This window comes from Xenopus laevis, chromosome 9_10L, assembly GCF_017654675.1.
Source record: "Xenopus laevis strain J_2021 chromosome 9_10L, Xenopus_laevis_v10.1, whole genome shotgun sequence".
Lineage (NCBI taxonomy): Eukaryota > Metazoa > Chordata > Amphibia > Anura > Pipidae > Xenopus > Xenopus laevis.
The window spans coordinates 135629256-135649549 of NC_054387.1; the positions used below are offsets into that span (position 1 = coordinate 135629256).

The window sequence follows — 20294 nt, forward strand, 5'->3', positions numbered from 1 at the left end:
GGGGACTGGGATTCAAATTTTAAAAGTGGGTGGAGCCAAAAACAGCCAATCAGGTTTTTGGATTGATTTTAATGGTACAATTTGATCTGCTTCAATTTTCACAGTTTTAAACCAGATTCTACCAACTTTGTGTACTCTCTATGCACCAGGGGCGACTGGCCCCAACACCTCTTGCGTTTCAAAGCCAACATCTTGTGGTTTCTTCAGAAACAACACCATCTTGTTTAAAAGTTACAATTTAATGATGCAGACTGTTTTAAGTTTTTTTTTTTTTTTTTTTACAGATTTAGAATTATTTCCGAATTTTTGTTTCTGCAGTTTGGCAGTTAAATTGTTATCTGTCCAAGGCCACTTACCCCAGTAACCAAACAAAGCTAAACATAAATTGGTGTAAACCTAATTGCGTGTAAAGCTAATTTTAAAAAGTTTTAAATTCTTGTAGATATTTAGGTATCTAATATATACAAGAATTGAAATGAATTTGTATGTGAACTTACCCTTTATATATAATCAAATAAATTGCAATAGTCTAATACAGCTGTCATTCGAAATGCTATATATATATATTATTTCCCTGTATGTAAATATGGTGCTATTTATACTATGGTTATTTTTTGGTTTTGTGGCATCTCATGAGGAAAGGAATGCTTTCAATGAATCACTGGAGTCTTTAGAGGCAGATTTCCATGGCATCTGCCTTGGAGAAGATAAAACTCAGTTTATCAGTTGCATCCAAAGAGATAAATACAGACGAAAAAATCAGTTCCATGGTAGGACCAGCTGGAATCAATCAGAAACAAAGTTCAACCAATTAGAAAGGGATGAAGAACGTCATCAACGTATTGCTCCAACCTGATTCTTATTTACAAAAATGTTTTTGAGAAATCTTCCATGACCCTGGTGGCCTAGAGGCAAGGGACCAGTCATTACCACACTTGGTGGAATGAACATCTTTTCTTCTAAAGTCAAATCATTCTTTGGGTTTCTTCTTCTGTAGCCGATTTTGGAGTTCTTGCATCATCTGGGGATGTGGGACCCCAAATCTATTGGCAAAAAGATATGTTGTTAATATATATATATATAATAGTTGCATGTTGTGGGTAAATTTAGCACATGGCAATAGTCAGTAGTAAGTCATAGACAGGAATCCATCAGTGATACAGCAAATATTAGTCAGTGGGGTTGAAAGATTGATTGTGGCAGTCATTTAGTAGTGCATATTCTTAGTAATTGGAAAAGTCAAGATGACCCAGCATGCTTCAGTGTTTCCCATTAATTTGACTTACCCAGCAAGCCTTGGTAACCCTTTCTTTGGCTTCACAGCTAGTCCCTCTGTTGGAGTCTTCTCTTCCTTATGGACCTCGGCAGGTGGTGGCGTAGGTTTTGGGTGCAAAAGGGCAATGCTTGGAAGCTTCACTGGGAAAATTGGCACTCCCATTGATAATGGCCTGGCAACAGGAGGAGGTTGCTCAATGGTCTCAGGGTCGGGAGTTTGCCGAGGTCGCTTGCGAATCAAGGTTTTCCTGCGTAAAATTACTCTGCTCTTCTGCACACTTAGGTCCAATGTGCTATGGGGAAACTATTCAGAACATACAGGGGCAGATTATTATAAATGGTTAAAAGGTACTAATATATACATTGCTGCAGGTCAGGGAACTAAAGTATTATAAGAGACAATGTACCCCCTACTGTAAATGATAAGGATATTAGAAGTCACTGAGGGATTGTTCTGTGACCATATAAAGGCACAAGGCTGCAGGCTGAGTTATACAGGGAACTCTGAGTATCACTCATGTATTATAATGGATAATGTACCCCCTACTGTAAATGATAAGGATATTAGAAGTCACTGAGGGGTTGTTCTGTGACCATATAAAGGCACAAGGCTGCAGGCTGAGTTATACAGGGAACTCTGAGTATCACTCATGTATTATAAGGGATAATGTACCCCCTACTGTAAATGATAAGGATATTAGAAGTCACTGAGGGGTTGTTCTGTGACCATATAAAGGCACAAGGCTACAGGCTGAGTTATACAGGGAACTCTGAGTATCACTCATGTATTATAAAAGATAATGTACCCCCTACTGTAAATGATAAGGATATTAGAAGTCACTGAGGGGTTGTTCTGTGACCATATAAAGGCACAAGGCTGCAGGCTGAGTTATACAGGGAACTCTGAGTATCACTCATGTATTATAAAAGATAATGTACCCCCTACTGTAAATGATAAGGATATTAGAAGTCACTGAGGGGTTGTTCTCTGACCATATAAAGGCACAAGGCTACAGGCTGAGTTATACAGGGAACTCTGAGTATCACTCATGTATTATAAAAGATAATGTACCCCCTACTGTAAATGATAAGGATATTAGAAGTCACTGAGGGGTTGTTCTGTGACCATATAAAGGCACAAGGCTGCAGGCTGAGTTATACAGGGAACTCTGAGTACTCTGAGGTCATAAAACGCCTCAGTGACTCTTCTAATTTCCTCATAAGGATAACATTTACAAGACATGCATGACTCTTGCATATTATATGTTTTTTTAATATATATAATTTTATATAACGTATCACTATATAATATGTAAAAAAAATAGATGTTTCTTACCAATAAGCCCTCGTCTTGATCACTGAGTGTCTCCTTTGTCTTCAGTTCTCCACCTATCTCATCAGATTTAGCTATAAGGGACTTTTCAGTGACAGGTAAAACTGCAGTTTTCAGATACTCTCCTTTCTGATTTGTGGGTGCACGGACATCATCATCATCACCAGTGGCATCTTCCTTTAAAGAACATTTCATTTCTGAGGAGTTCTTGTCTTCTGAACTTCTGTGATCTGTTGTGATAACAATGTCGACCAAAACAGAGCCACTCATTTTTTCCAGAATATCAGAATCTTCAAATTGAGATTTAGGTAAGAGATCACTTACACCCACTTCTCTCTGTTCTACTGGTGCATCTTGATCTTCTATAGAGCCTGTGAAGGAGCATTTTTGTTCTGTCGTACTAGCTTCCATGATGCGTTCCCCTAATTCATTCATTGTAAATTCCACAGCGATCCCCTTCTCTTCTACTGTGTAGTGAGTAATGTTTGAATGAACCTCTGAAACCACAGATGGTTCTTTCTCTGATGTATTCTCATCTGATTCAATAACATGTCTTTCTTCCTGTGACGTTTGCTGAGTTTGATCATGAATCCTTTCTTTTTCATTAACAATAACACAAGCTGGAGAGAGAAGTAGTTCTTCTGATAGGTCCTTGAGAATTTCACCTGGTATCACCATGGATTTTATTTCTTCTAAGTTATCACTGGTCTGAAGGTTCTCTTCACCTTGTATCTCAGAGTCTCTTTTAGTGCTTGTTGGTTGATCTTCTGAAAATGATTGATGTATATCCCCAGAAATATTTTCCTCTGAAACAAATTGTTTTGACTGGCCTATTTTGGTCAAGAATTGGATTTCTTCCAAATGAGCTTGTTCCACATGAGTTTTCTTAGAATCCTCTGCTAGATAATTCTGTGGAATGTTTAGTAGTACATCTTTCTCTAATGTATTGTCATCTGATTCAATAATATTTCTTTCTATATGTAAAGTTTGCTCAGTTTGACCATGAAGCCTTTCTGTTTCATCAATAACAAGAGTTGAAGAGAGAAGTGGTTCTTCTGATAGGTCCTTGAGAATTTCACCTGGTATCACCATGGATTTTATTTCTTCTAAGTAATCACTGGTCTGAAGGTTTTCTTCACCTTGTATCTCAGAGTCTCTTTCAGTAGCTGTTGGTTTATCTTCTGAAAATGATTGATCTATCTCTCCAGAAATATTTTCCTCTGAAACAAATTGTAGAGACTGGCCTACTGTGTTCATGAATTGGATTTTTTCCAAAGCAGCCAGTTCCACGTGAGTTTGCTTACAATCCTCTGCTAGATAATTCTGAGGAATGTTTGGCAGTGCATATTTCTCTGATGTATTATCATCTGATTCAATAATATTTCTTTCTATTTGTGAAGTTTGCTCAGGTTGATCATGAAACCTTTCTTTTTCATTAACAATAACAAGAGCTGGAGAGAGGGGTAGTTCTTCTGATAGGTCCTTGAGCATTTCACCTGGTACCACCATGGATTTTATTTCTTCTATGTAATCACTGGTCTGAAGGGTCTCTTCACCTTGTATCTCAGAGTCTCTTTCAGTGGCTGTTGGTCTATCTTCTGAAAGTGATTGATCTATCTCTCCAGAAATATTTTCCTCTGAAACAAGTTTATCACTGGTCTGAAGGTTCTCTTCACCTTGTATCTCAGAGTCTCTTTCAGTGGCTGTTGGTCTATCTTCTGAAAGAGATTGATGTATTTCCCCAGAAATATTTTCCTCTGAAACAAATTGTTTTGACTGGCTTATTGTGGTCAAGAATTGAATTTCTTCCAAAGGAGCTTGTTCCACATGAGTTTTCTTAGAATCCTGTGCTAGATAATTCTGAGGAATGTTAAGTAGTACATCTTTCTCCAATGTATTGTCATCTGATTCAATAACATTTCTTTCTATATGTGAAGTTTTCTCAGTTTGATCATAAAGCCTTTCTTTTTCATCAATAACAAGAGTTGAAGAGAGAAGTAGTTCTTCTGATAAATCCTTGAGAATTTCACCTGGTATCACCATGGATTTTATTTCTTCTACATGATCACTGGTCTGAAGGTTCTCTTCACCTTGTATCTCAGAGTGTCTTTCAGTGGCTGTTGGTTGATCTTCTGAAAGTGATTGGTCTGTTTCTCCAGGAATATTTTCCTCTGAAACAAATTGTTGTGACTGGCCTATTGTAGTCATGAATTGGATTTCTTCCAAAGGAGCTTGTTCCACATGAGTTTTCTTAGAATCCTCTGCTAGATAATTCTGAGGAATGTTTGGCAGTGCATCTTTCTCTGATGTATTATCATCTGATTCAATAATATTTCTTTGTATTTGTGAAGTTTGATCATGAAACCTTTCTTTTTCCTTAACAATAACAAGAGTTGAAGAGAGAAGTAGTTCTTCTGATAAATCCTTGAGAATTTCACCTGGTATAACCATGGATTTTATTTCTTCCATGTAATCACAGGTCTGAAGGTTCTCTTCACCTTGTATCTCAGAGTGTCTTTCAGTGGCTGTTGGTTGATCTTCTAAAAGTGATTGATCTGTTTCTCCAGAAATATTTTCCTCTGTAACAAATTGTTGTGACTGGCTTATTGTATTCATAAATTGGATTTCAGTTTGCTGATAATTCTGAGGAATGTTTGGCAGTGCATCTTTCTCTGATGTATTATCATCTGATTCAATAACATTTCTTTCTATATGTGAAATTTGCTCAGTTTGATGAAGCCTTTCTGTTTCATCAATAACAAGAGTTGAAGAGAGAAGTGGTTCTTCTGAGAGGTCCTTGAGAATTTCACCTGGTATCACCATGGATTTTATTTCTTCTAAGTAATCACTGGTCTGAAGGTTCTCTTCACCTTGTATCTCAGAATCTCTTTCAGTGACTGTTGGTTGATTTTCTGAAAGTGAGTTATCTGTCTCTCCTGAAATATTTTCCTCTGAAACAAATTGTTGTGAGCTGCCTGTTGTAATAAATTGCATTTCTTCCAAAGGAGCCTGTTCCACTAGAGTTTTCTTACAATCACCTGTTAGATCATTCTGAATAACGTTTGTTATTACATGTGACAACATATTTGGTTCTTTCTGCGATTCACAGAGATCTGTTAAGTTCTCTGCTGGTATGATAATGTTTTTTTCTTCTTCTGGGTGTTGATTATTAATGTCTTCTATTTCATCTTTAATTTGATAACTAGTTTGAGATAGACATAATTCTTTTGATGGGTAAATTAAATTATCTTTTGAAATCTCAGTAGATTCCATTGCATCTAATTGATCAATGGTATTAAGAGTCTCTTCCTCTTGTGTTGATTTTGTTAAGATTTCTCTTTCATTGACTTCTGCTGGTTGAATGGTTAACAAGATCTTCTCTTCTAAAATATTTTCTTCTTCAACAAGTTGTGATTGTTCTGATGTGCTAAACGATTGGACTTCTTTTGTGGGCTGCTCTTCATTAATACTGTTGTATAACATATCCAGTTTGTTCTCTGATTTCCTTTTGTCTTTTAGGATTTCCTCTGTTTTGATCATTCTTCCCTGCACAAGTTCTACACTTCCTAAACAGTCCCTTACACATTTTGTTTCTGTTTCAACTATAGATGTAGATGGTTCCTTGGCATCATCTACTAAGTGGGTCGGAGTAATCTCTGGTTGCACGTCTGATAACACATCCATGTCTTCCCTTGATTCACTGAGATCATCAGCTGCTTTGATAATATTAATATCTTGATGTAAAGGATGCATTACTCCAACAGGATCACCACCTCTTTCTGTTTCTTCATCACTGAAGTGAGATCTGCTTGAACTGAGAAGTAATTCATTTGACAGGACTCCAAACTCAGCAATAGTCTTACAAGTCTCTTCATCTTTTATTGGATCAACTGATTTTGGTAAGGTCTCTATTTCTTTTGATGGTTCACCTGTTGAAAATTCAAGAATAGTTTCTTCTTGAATATGTTCTACTTGCAGTTGACCTTCAGAGAGAGCCAGTTCACTGCCACTGTTCATGAAATCAAGGTCAAAATATGTGTTCAAAAGTTGAGGTTGTGGAATCCAATTTAATTCTTTATGAGGTTCACAGGATTCTGTTGTGTCGAATAACTTGGTAGTGATTTTTTCTTCTGCATATTCTGCATTTTCTCCAGAAAATGTTGATGAAATCAACTTCAATTTATCTTGCGTTGAGTTATTGTATGTTTCCTGGTTTTGTTCAACTTCTTCATTACTATGGTCTATTTGTTCACAGTGTTCTTCCCTTGTCCTATCCCTATATAAATCTACCATTGTCTGGAAGTGTATGTCTTCTTCAAAGGTTTGTGACTGAAACATTTTTACTAGGGAAGAATCATGTACTTCTTTTGCTTGGGATTCATTTTGAGATACTCCATCAATTTCTTTCAAAACATTCTCATATGTTTTGGATGTTTGTCTTGTCATTATGTGACTGCTTTCTTGATTTTCATTAGGAAATATCTCTGCATCGTTGAGTGATCTATGTTGGTTTATTTCAGCAGAGCCTTCCTCATTCTGTGTTGTGTAAAGTTCCTGACCATTTTCACCGTTACCACTTATTAAATCCTCCATTGCAGTAAATATTTCTTCATTTAAAGGGTATGTCTGAAGGTCCTCATCTTTTAGTTGTGGCAAGCTTTTCTCCTTCACATATATATCTCTCAAGGAATTGTTTGGCTCTTCATATTGAGCTAAATTTCTAGGTTGGTCCAGTGACGATTCTTGTTGCAGCAAATTCATTGACTCTTCCTCAGAGTCATCATTTGTTTGAGCATTGCATGGTTCAGTCTTTTGAAACTGATCTCTAAGGTTCAAACATTCCACCTCTTGTACAATATTTATCTCATCTTGAGCAAGACTTTTTTCAGCTTCTCTAACTAATATTTCCTCTTTTGTAAGTTCCATTCTCTGCAAAGAACCCACTTCTGAAATGCCTTCTCTTTCTACCGGTGATTCATTTGCTTCTTCTAGAGAAGTGTCTATTTTTGCATTATATATCACATGGGTTATTTGGTTGTTTTCTCCTACATTGGACTCTACAGACTGCAATGGTGTCTGATGTTGACCAGTGGAACAAATATCTCGCAAGACATGTTTAATTAGATTAGCTGAGAAGGTAATTTGTTGTTCTTCATCTTGTAATTGTTCCTTTGGTTTCTGTAATGTTTCAGTATTTAGCTCCTCAGTTTCTTGCAAAGACCTTGTTGTTACCTGGAATGTATCTTCTGGGATTTGTAAGTTATTATCATTACCTACTTCCATCTCAGTTTCTGCCTCATATTCATCATACCATATGGTGTGCTCTGATTCTCTTAAACTCTTATCTTCTTTCTTAACCGAATGAGCATCCCATGATGACCCAGGGATATTATCTGAATTTTGTTCAAGTAGCGCGTCTATTGGTTCCAACTTTATTTCTCCATAAATCCTAGGATGCATATGAAATGCACCTACATTTAGTTCTTGACATTTATTGTCATGATGGTCATTAACATCAATCCTTGATCGGTCTGTCTCCTGTTTTTCCAGTCCAGACTCTGAGGCTGCTGTCGAGTGACCACTGCCTTTCTCATCTGCACATTGTCCTTTAGTTTCCAAAGTACAGTCTTCTCCTAAGTTATCTACCAAACTTAAAACTTCTGGAACTTCCAGAGATATGTCTTCAGAGGAAACAATTGTAAGTCTACTGGCCTCTTCATAAGACTCCCCTGTTTCCCCTAAATCCTCCAGTGTAAACAAATGTGTTTTTTCCTCATGTAAAAGTTCTCTTACTTCAATCAGTTCTTTCTGAACCAAATGGGATTCTGGGGGGTTTTGTGAAGTCCACAATGAGGTTATGAGCTCTTCTTTAATATCTCTTTCTGTATCCTTCTGAAAGGTTCCCTTTGTTAATTTGGTCTCTTTTGTTATAAAATCAGGGCTAGGGTCTTCCTTATTCATCTGAGTGTCTGGGCTCTCTGTTACAGCTTGGGTAACATGGGTGGATAAACCATCCTTTGGCTGAACAGTTGACAGAATGTCCATGTCAGCTAATCCTTCATCTTGCTTGTAGTCATCCTCCAGAAGTTCTTCTTCTCTGTGTGCTGTTAATAAACCATTAAAATCTACTGATGATCCCACATATACATTAAATGAAATGTTTTCCAGCTCATTTACTTTCAAATCTAAACTTTCTAGATTTTCAGAATTCAATTCCAGTTTACTGGAATTTTTTTGGGGAGGAGTTGGATCCTTGCTAAGTTCTTCATTGTTAGTTGCTTTGTGTTGCTGCCATTTGTCATTTAACAAAAACCCCACTTCCTCCTCCTTATATTGATCATATTCTGAGAAAGTGATGTTTGTGCTTGTCTTTTCTGCTTGAAAATGATCATATTTGATCACTATGGGATCTCCATAATCGCTGGGAAGATGAGAATCTCTGATTGTTCCTTCATCATGTGCTTCATACTCCAGGTCCATCTTTGCTCTGTTTTGAAGCTCCATCTCCACATTTAGCTCTTCTGTGACTACTGTAATAAAGAAAAGCCAAAACATATATATATTCATGAAAAGTCATATATTTAGCCATTCGGCCATGATTATTTCTATTTTATTACCTGGATGCATTGGGAATGGATGATAAAAAATGTACGGTACTCCAGCCATGGTTATTTCTGCTGCCTATTGTTATGTTTTGGGTAGCCTATCTCTTGTTGGCTAGTATATAGGGTAACTGTAAATTTACACAAAATATGAAGCTGATTCTGTTGAGATCTTTTCTCTCTAGGTTAATGATTATTCATATGAGGGCTCGTTCATGTGTTCAAATGCACTGAACAAAATGACATTCCCAGCATAATCGCCCCAAAATACAATGTTTTGTCCAGAGTTCCAGCATCATTGTGGTCGCAAGAGGGTTATGTGTGGCCAAAGGGAACCCAGGAGCCGTCACCTGTTTGGGAGGTGGAAGTATCAGTAGTATTGGTGGCTCCAGGGTTCCCTGAGTCAATAGGAATGACTGGGCAGTACACAGTGCAACTATACAGAGGTACAAGGTTTGCATTTTGATGCGAGTACCTTTAATGAAAGGGGTTTTACACACAACTGACTTCAGGGACTGCAACTGCACTTGGATGTAAATCAGCCCTGTACTGTACTGGTGAAGTAATGAACCTTTAATGCACTGGACACAAATCTGAGAGTATTAATAATGATGACTATTCCCCTTGTGTAAAAAGTCAAATCAGTTTAAAAAAAATGATGAATATATGATAAAGAAGATCAGTTGTGTTGGTCAGAATAAGCCACAACTAACCTGCAATAGACATGTCTGTTTGTTCAGGAGAGGGGTCTCTTTTCTCTGCTTCTGATGTTGGGTCTAAAACTGTGTTGTCTTCATGGGGTGTGAAGTGTTCAGTCTCCTAAAAGCAGAGACGACCGGTCACACATCATTAAGGTGCAAAATTGAAACAAAAGTGTCTTATATATGTCGGAAAATCATTCACCAAGTAACTACACTAGAGAACAGGCAGTTAGGGGGATGTAATCACTATATATAAATATATAAGGGGATATGATCACTATATATAAATATATAAGGGGGATATGATCACTATATATAAATATATAAGGGGGATATGATCACTATATATAAATATATAAGGGGGATATGATCACTATATATAAAAATATATAAGGGGATATGATCACTATATATAAATTTATAAGGGGATATGATCACTATATATAAATATATTATGAGATATGATCATTATATATAAATATATAAGGGGATATGATCACTATATATAAATATATAAGGGGAATATGATCACTATATATAAATATACAAGGGGAATATGATCACTATATAAAAATATATAAGGGGGATGTAATCAAAATATATAAATATATAAGGGGATATGATCACTATATATAAATATATAAGGAGATATGATCACTATATATAAATATATAAGGGGATATGATCACTATATATAAATATATAAGGGGAATATGATCACTATATATAAATAAATAAGGGGGATGTAATCACTATATATAAATATATAAGGGGATATGATCACTATATATAAATATATAAGGGGATATGATCACTATATATAAATATATAAGGAGATATGATCACTATATATAAATATATAAGGGGATATGATCACTATATATATAAATATATAAGGGGGATAAGATCACTATATATAAATATATAAAGGGGATATGATTACTATATATAAATATATAAGGGGATATGATCACTATATATAAATATATAAGGGGTATATGATCACTATATATAAATATATAAGGGGGATATGATTATTATATATAAATATATAAGGAGATATGATCACTATATATAAATATATAAGGGGTATATGATCACTATATATAAATATATAAGGGGATATGATCACTATATATATAAATATATAAGGGGGATATCATCACTATATATAAATATATAAAGGGGATATGATCACTATATATAAATATATAAGGGGATATGATCATTATAAATAAATATATAAGGGGGTATGATCACTATATATATAAATATATAAGCGGGATATGATCACTATATATAAATATATAAGGGGATATGATCACTATATATAAATATATAAGGGGATATTATCACTATATATAAATATATAAGGAGGATATGATGACTATATATAAATATATAAGAGGATATGATCACTATATATAAATATATAAGGGGATATGATCACTATATATAAATATATAAGAGGCTATGATCACTATATATAAATATATAAGGGATATGATCACTATATATAAATATATAAGAGGGATATGATCACTATATATAAATATATGAGGGGATAAGATCACTATAGATAAATAGATAAGGGGATATGATCACTATATATAAATATAAAAGGGGATATGATCACTATATATAAATATATAAGGGGGATATGATCACTATAAATAAATATATAAGAGGATATGATCACTATATTTAAATATATAAGGGGGATATGATCACTATATATATATATAAATATATAAGGTGGATATGATCACTATATATAAATATATAAGGGGGATATGATCACTATATATAAATATATAAGAGGATATGATCACTATATATAAATATATAAGGGGATATGATCACTATATATAAATATATAAGGGATATGATCACTATATATAAATATATAAGGGGGATATGATTACTATATATAAATATATAAGGGAATATGATCACTATATATAAATATATAAGGGGGATATGATCACTATATATATAAATATATAAGGGGATATAATCACTATATGTACATATATAAGGGGGACATGATCACTATATATAAATATATAAGGGGATATGAGATCACTATATATAAATATATAAGGGGATATGATCAATATATATAAATATATAAGGGGACATTATCACTATATATAAATATATAAGGGGGATATGATCACTATATATAAATATATAAGGGGATATGATCACTATATATAAATATATAAGGGGATATGATCACTATATATAAATATATAAGGGGATATGATCACTATATATAAATATATAAGGGGGATATGATCACTATATATAAATATATAAGGGGATATGATCACTATATATAAATATATAAGGGGATATGATCACTATATATAAATATATAAGGGGGATATGATCACTATATATAAATATATAAGGGGATATGATCACTATATATAAATATATAAGGGGGATATGATCACTATATATAAAAATATAAGGGGATATGATCACTATATATAAATATATAAGGGGATAAGATCACTATAGATAAATAGATAAGGGGATATGATCACTATATATAAATATAAAAGGGGATATGATCACTATATATAAATATATAAGGGGGATATGATCACTATATATAAATATATAAGGGGGATATGATCACTATATATAAATATATAAGGGGATATGTTCATTATATTTAAATAAAATTACAGTGTAAATAAGTGTTATTAGTAAATGTACAGAAATTGTATAGAAACCTCTCTCTTTGCTGTACATTACTATACGTAGCAGTGATACAATGTAACAGAATGAATTGTCAGCACCTCGGTTCTTTTGGTGTCGCCTCGTTGCCCAGGTGTTGGGGTCTCGAGGGGGTGTGTCGGCTGTGATGGGGCGGTGCCAAGGGCCACGTGGGCATTTCTTTCATGCTGACGATTAGGTGGGGGGGCTCCAAATATCTGTGCAGTTACGTTGCCCAGGTAATTCTGTAGGAGAGAGTATGGGGCTCATTACGACTTGTACACAGGAAGGGCCCAAATGGGTGGGGAACACCTGATTCTGTATCCCCTTCTATTCCTTTACTGACTGTACCCCCTGTATCCCCTTCTATTCCTCTATTGACTGTACCCCCTGTATCCCCTTCTATTCCTTTATTGACTGTACCCCCTGTATCCCCCTCTATTCCTCTACTGACCCCCTGTATTCCCCTCTATTCCTCTACTGACTGTACCCCCTGTATCCCCCTCTATTCCTCTACTGACCCCCTGTATTCCCCTCTATTCCTCTACTGACTGTACCCCCTGTATCCCCCTCTATTCCTCTACTGACTGTACCCCCTGTATCCTTTCTATTCCTCTACTGACTGTACCCCCTGTATTCCCCTCTATTCCTCTACTGACCCCCTGTATCCCCCTCTATTCCTCTACTGAATGTACCCCCTGTATCCTTTCTATTCCTCTACTGACTGTACCCCCTGTATTCCCCTCTATTCCTCTACTGACTGTACCCCCTGAATCCCCCTCTATCCCTTTACTGACTGTACCCCTGTATCCCCCTCTATTCCTCTACTGACTGTACCCCCTATATTCCCTCTATTGACTGTACCCCCTGTATCCCCTCTATTCCTCAACTGACTGTACCCCCTGTATCCCCTCTATTTCTCTACTGACTGTACCCCCTGTATCCCCTCTATTCCTCAAATGACTGTACCCCCTGTATTTCTCTACTGACTGTACCCCCTGTATTCCCTCTATTCCTCTACTGACTGTACCCCCTGTATCCCCTCTATTCCTCTACTGACTGTACCTCCTGTATCCCCTGATTCCTCTACTGACTGTACCCCCTGTACCCCCCTCTATTCCTTTACTGACTGTACCCCCTGTATCCCCCTCTATTCCTCTACTGACTGTACCCCCTGAATCCCCCTCTATTCCTTTACTGACTGTACCCCCTGTATCCCCCTGTATTCCTCTACTGACTTTACCCCCTGTATTCCCTCTATTCCTCTACTGACTGTACCCCCTGTACCCCCCTCTATTCCTCTACTGACTGTACCCCTATATCCCCCTCTATTCCTCTACTGACTGTACACCCTGAATCCACCTCTATTACTCTACTGACTGTACCCCCTGAATCCCCCTCTATTCCTTTACTGACTGTACCCCCTGTATCCCCCTCTATTCCTCTACTGACTGTACCCCCTGTATTCCCTGTATTCCTCTACTGACTGTACCCCCTGTACCCCCCTCTATTCCTCTACTGACTGTACCCCCTGTATCCCCCTCTATTCTTCTACTGACTCTACCCCCTGTATTCCCTCTATTCCTCTACTGACTGTACCCCCTGTATCCCCCTCTATTCCTCTACTGACTGTACACCCTGAATCCACCTCTATTCCTTTACTGACTTTACCCCCTGTATCCCCCTCTATTCCTCTACTGGCTGTACCCCCTGTATCCCCTGATTCCTCTACTGACTGTACCCCCTGTATCCCCCTCTATTCCTCTATTGACTGTACCCCCTGTATCCCCTCTATTCCTCTACTGACTGTACCCCCTGTATTCCTTTACTGACTGTACCCCCTGTATCCCCTCTATTCCTCTACTGACTGTACCCCCTGTATCCCCTCTATTCCTCTACTGACTGTACCCCCTGTATCCCCTCTATTCCTCTACTGACTGTACCCCCTGTATCCCCTCTATTCCTCTACTGACTGTACCCCCTGTATCCCCCTCTATTCCTCTTCTGACTGTACCCACTCACTGTATCTCCTCTATTGACTGTAATCCCCTTGTATCCCCTCTATTGACTGTACCCCCTGTATCCCCTCTATTGACTGTACCCCCTGTATCCCTCCTTTATTAAATACCCCTTTACTGCACCCCATTCTATTGGATTGTACTGAATCTGCATGTTCCGTATTTCTCGCCCACCCACGGTACCCCTGTATTTGGGCAGTGAATATATATAGAGGCCTCTCTGGGTGTACAGGTCACTCTGCTGCCCCCCATGTTACTGAGGGTCCCACACACACAGGCACAAGTATTTTGGGGATTTCATTCCTGCACTTGTGTCCTGTACCCTAAGACTCTCTCCTATTCTCTCTACCAGGTCGTGTATCAGTTTCCATATTCCAGGTGCCCCTCCCAGTCCTGAAAGTCTTGTACCCCAGTTAATATTTTACCCCCAATACTGAGGGTCAGACTCACCAGAGCGCTCTGCAGGGCTTCATACACCCGGGGGAGATGTCTCTGTAAGAGCTCCATGTCTGTCTCTCAGAGCTCCGGTGCTGCTGTCTCTCTGTGTCTCTCTGTTTCTCCTTCCGCACATCACGGGAAGTGGCCAAAACCCACAACTAGTGTTATAGAGTGGTAACGAGTATCCCCAACGTGCGCAACAAAACTTCCTCTTCTGTGTAACTCCTTCTCTTCCAGACCAACCAGCCCACCTCTAGCAGAGTAATGTCCATGTCCCTTGTGCTCAGTTATTGGAAGAGACTCCCCCCCCATGAGACTGCCTGTGAGACCCCCACGAGACTACCTGTGAGACCCCCACGAGACTGCTGTAACACTAACATGACACAAAAACACAAGAAGGAATTAGTGTATTGCAGAAACCACAGGAATCTAAGACCAACTGCAACATCGCTTCATTGAATTCCACCTGCAAAATCCTAACTCATAACAAGACGCCCTCCCTGGAAGGGGTTAATTCGGCAGCTGCTATTTGTGCATTTCCATTTGCTGTACCGGAATCTCCAGCGGATATATTGGGAATGTGGATCAATAGCAATTACTGACCCACTCACAATCCTCCCTCGGTATCACTCAGCCTGGAGAGCCTGGGCCCAGCAATAGTCTTGCCTGAGGAGCTGACATACCGATTGCCATTCCTTTCAATATACAACCTGATCTGAAACCCATTAATCCATTTTATATTGGTGCAGCCACTTCTAACACAATGGGTCGGTTCTGCTTTCTCTATTGTGATTGCCTGGGGTTAAATACCCACACTGCTTTGCTGCCTATTTAGTTTATTCATTACAGGAAGTGGTTAAATGGTCCGGCCTGTGTTGATGTAAAAATATCTGATCTGACCACAAACCCAACAGAACTTGTCCCAGTGAGTGTTGCAATGGACTGAGCTTCTGATTGGTCACATTTACTCTATACTCCCAGGATGCCTGCTGCAGTCTGTATCGCCTTCTGTGCTGCCATGCACTCACTATCCATGCAGCATTAGCAATACAGGCTCAGTATACCGGGGAGACCTGTGTATAAGAGAAACATGTGTATAAGAGAGACCTGTGTATAAGAGAAACCTGTGTATAAGAGAGACTTGTGTATTAGAGAGACCTGTGTATTAGAGAGACCTGTGTATAAGAGAAACCTGTGTATAAGAGCACTTTTATTAGGGATCACTTAAATTCTTATAAATGGAAAAAGTTTACCTTCAGAAGCTGCCAATGAGCTTCAGTACATACACAGCAGAGACACATAAAGTATTTCTCCATCATCTGTTTCCTCAGTCACCGCTTCTTCCTCATTTCACTTTACTTATTCTCTATGTTCTGACTCCTAAACACTGTTAGAACTCCTAAATACTGTTCTGACTCCCCTAAACACGCATCCAACTCCTAAACACTGTTCCAACTCCTAAATACTGTTCTGACTCCTAAATATGTGACTCCTAGAGTACAGACTTACTCTCCCATATAATAAAAGTGATACTCAAGAGTTCCCTGTATAACTCAGCCTGCAGCCTTGTGTCTTTATATAGTCACAGAACAACCCCTCAGTGACTTCTAATATCCTTATCATTTACAGTAGGGGGTACATTATCCCTTATAATACATGAGTGATACTCAGAGTTCCCTGTATAACTCAGCCTGCAGCCTTGTGCCTTTATATGGTCACAGAACAACTCCTCAGTGACTTCTAATATCCTTATCATTTACAGTAGGGGGTACATTATCCCTTATAATCCATGAGTGATACTCAGAGTTCCCTGTATAACTCAGCCTGCAGCCTTGTGTCTTTATATGGTCACAGAACAACCCCTCAGTGACTTCTAATATCCTTATCATTTACAGTAGGGGGTACATTATCCCTTATAATACATGAGTGATACTCAGAGTTCCCTGTATAACTCAGCCTGCAGCCTTGTGTCTTTATATGGTCACAGAACAACCCCTCAGTGACTTCTAATATCCTTATCATTTACAGTAGGGGGTACATAATCCCTTATAATACATGAGTGATACTCAGAGTTCCCTGTATAACTCAGCCTGCAGCCTTGTGCCTTTATATGGTCACAGAACAACCCCTCAGTGACTTCTAATATCCTTATCATTTACAGTAGGGGGTACATTATCCCTTATAATACATGAGTGATACTCAGAGTTCCCTGTATAACTCAGCCTGCAGCCTTGTGCCTTTATATGGTCACAGAACAACCCCTCAGTGACTTCTAATATCCTTATCATTTACAGTAGGGGGTACATTATCCTTATAATACATGAGTGATACTCAGAGTTCCCTGTATAACTCAGCCTGCAGCCTTGTGCCTTTATATGGTCACAGAACAACCCCTCAGTGACTTCTAATATCCTTATCATTTACAGTAGGGGGTACATTATCCCTTATAATCCATGAGTGATACTCAGAGTTCCCTGTATAACTCAGCCTGCAGCCTTGTGTCTTTATATGGTCACAAAACAACCCCTCAGTGACTTCTAATATCCTTATCATTTACAGTAGGGGGTACATAATCCCTTATAATACATGAGTGATACTCAGAGTTCCCTGTATAACTCAGCCTGCAGCCTTGTGCCTTTATATGGTCACAGAACAACCCCTCAGTGACTTCTAATATCCTTATCATTTACAGTAGGGGGTACATTATCCCTTATAATACATGAGTGATACTCAGAGTTCCCTGTATAACTCAGCCTGCAGCCTTGTGCCTTTATATGGTCACAGAACAACCCCTCAGTGACTTCTAATATCCTTATCATTTACAGTAGGGGGTACATTATCCCTTATAATACATGAGTGATACTCAGAGTTCCCTGTATAACTCAGCCTGCAGCCTTGTGTCTTTATATGGTCACAGAACAACCCCTCAGTGACTTCTAATATCCTTATCATTTACAGTAGGGGGTACATTATCCTTATAATACATGAGTGATACTCAGAGTTCCCTGTATAACTGAGCCTGCAGCCTTGTGCCTTTATATGGTCACAGAACAACTCCTCAGTGACTTCTAATATCCTTATCATTTACAGTAGGGGGTACATTATCCCTTATAATCCATGAGTGATACTCAGAGTTCCCTGTATAACTCAGCCTGCAGCCTTGTGTCTTTATATGGTCACAGAACAACCCCTCAGTGACTTCTAATATCCTTATCATTTACAGTAGGGGGTACATTATCCCTTATAATACATGAGTGATACTCAGAGTTCCCTGTATAACTCAGCCTGCAGCCTTGTGTCTTTATATGGTCACAGAACAACCCCTCAGTGACTTCTAATATCCTTATCATTTACAGTAGGGGGTACATAATCCCTTATAATACATGAGTGATACTCAGAGTTCCCTGTATAACTCAGCCTGCAGCCTTGTGCCTTTATATGGTCACAGAACAACCCCTCAGTGACTTCTAATATCCTTATCATTTACAGTAGGGGGTACATTATCCCTTATAATACATGAGTGATACTCAGAGTTCCCTGTATAACTCAGCCTGCAGCCTTGTGCCTTTATATGGTCACAGAACAACCCCTCAGTGACTTCTAATATCCTTATCATTTACAGTAGGGGGTACATTATCCCTTATAATACATGAGTGATACTCAGGGTTTTCTTTATATCAAGCTTAGGGACACATGTGACTTTAAAGCACTGGTGACTCTGATTTCAGTTTATAATGCTAATTTTCCATGTATTGGAGTCTGTAGTTCATTAGTGAATAATAATCATAATAATAATAATCCCTGTGTTTCCCTTGTAGGACACCTAGTGGCCTGTTCTGGAATGGCAGCGCTGAGCACTTTGCTATTCTGGCAGTTTGTCTGTACATTTCTCGTGTGTCCGGTATCCAGTGCATCGCTTCTTCATTGTATTGTCATTAATTCATTGCTACATCTTGTCGGAGTCATAATTTGAGCTTTTATTATCTGATGTGACTTTATCTCACTGTTATTTCCTGTAAAGATACATGTTAATATGATTAATAATAATAATAATAATAATAATAATAATAAAGAAGCTGAAAGTGTATTGTGTATATTGATGATGATGATTGTATATTGCCTCCCAGATCATCTTGAGAAAAGCAAACAACATGGCAGCTCTGTCTCCATTAACTAAAAATGTTCTATTGTGCAAAGGTAAGAAGAACTGCACCGTAAAACGCGACTCGTACCAAACTTTCAGTTCCTGCCACTAACAGTCCGTGTAGCAGTGACAGGAACGTCCCCAGTTTGTCATGAGACAGTACAAGATCCCTAATACAGACATTAAAGGGGTAGTTCACCTTTAAGGTCACTTTTAATGCTTTAGAATGGCCAATTCTAAGCAACTTTTCAATTGGTCTTCATTATTTATATAGTTTTATCGTTATTTGCCTTCTTCTTTCAAATGGGGGTCACTGACCCCATCTAAAAAACAAATGCTCAGTAAGGCTACAAATGTATTGTTATTGTTACTTTTTATTCCTTATCTTTCTATTCAGGCCTCTCCTGTTCATATTCCAGTCTCTTATTCAAATCAGTGGATGGTTGCTAGGGGAATTTGGACCCTAGCAACAAGACTGCTGAAACTGCAAACTTGAGAGCTGCTGAATAAAAAGCTAAATAACTAAAAAACCTCAATAATAAAAAAATAGAAACAAATTGCAAATAATGTCAGAAAATGACTCTCTACATCATACTAACAGTTATCTCAAAGGTGAACAACCCCTTTAAAGGAACAGTATGAAATATTCCGTGGGGTGGGAGCTGCCATGTGAGTGCAACTCATTAGGGACATGCTGCATTTCTTTATCCTTTGTCATTAGTAGAAGAGCAGCAAGGGGCACAGGAATTCTGGGGTACCCGCACTGCAGCATGAAGGGGTTCAGTCCCTATAAAGCACCTCATAGTTACAGGATCCCTATAAATGTTCATATACAGATGGAGCACCTTATATTTACAGGATCCCTCTAAATGTTCATATACAGATGGAGCACCTCATAGTTACAGGATCCCTATAAATGTTCATATACAGATGGAGCACCTCATAGTTACAGGATCCCTATAAATGTTCATATACAGAAGGAGCACCTCATAGTTACAGGATCCCTATAAATGTTCATATACAGATGGAGCACCTCATAGTTACAGGATCCCT

General features: G+C 37.9%; 2 protein-coding genes across 3 annotated transcripts in view; one reads left to right on the top strand and one right to left on the bottom strand.

Annotated features, from left to right (window-relative positions):
* The window catches only part of LOC121398042, a 31643-nt gene extending 12473 nt beyond the window's left edge, over positions 1-19170 (top strand). Inside the window, exon 5 of the mRNA XM_041576534.1 lies at positions 18916-19170. Within this exon, the coding sequence (XP_041432468.1) occupies positions 18916-18924 (9 nt within the window). The 3' untranslated portion in view covers positions 18925-19170. The remainder of the gene's footprint in view (positions 1-18915) is intronic.
* Positions 139-16096, bottom strand: LOC108703920. 2 transcript variants are annotated; one of them, XM_041576531.1, is made up of 7 exons: positions 15110-16096; positions 12725-12886; positions 9924-10029; positions 4285-9138; positions 2612-4164; positions 1287-1579; positions 139-1043 (listed from the first exon to the last, which is right to left on the bottom strand). In XM_041576531.1, the coding sequence occupies exons 1-7, from the start codon at positions 15164-15166 to the stop codon at positions 971-973; spliced, it is 7098 nt and encodes a 2365-aa protein (XP_041432465.1). In that variant the 5' UTR covers positions 15167-16096; the 3' UTR covers positions 139-970. The 2 variants fall into 2 exon arrangements, with proteins under 2 accessions (XP_041432465.1, XP_018095711.1); XM_018240222.2 differs by having other exon boundaries at positions 2612-9138; positions 15110-15568.
* Positions 19171-20294: the final 1124 nt, after the last annotated feature.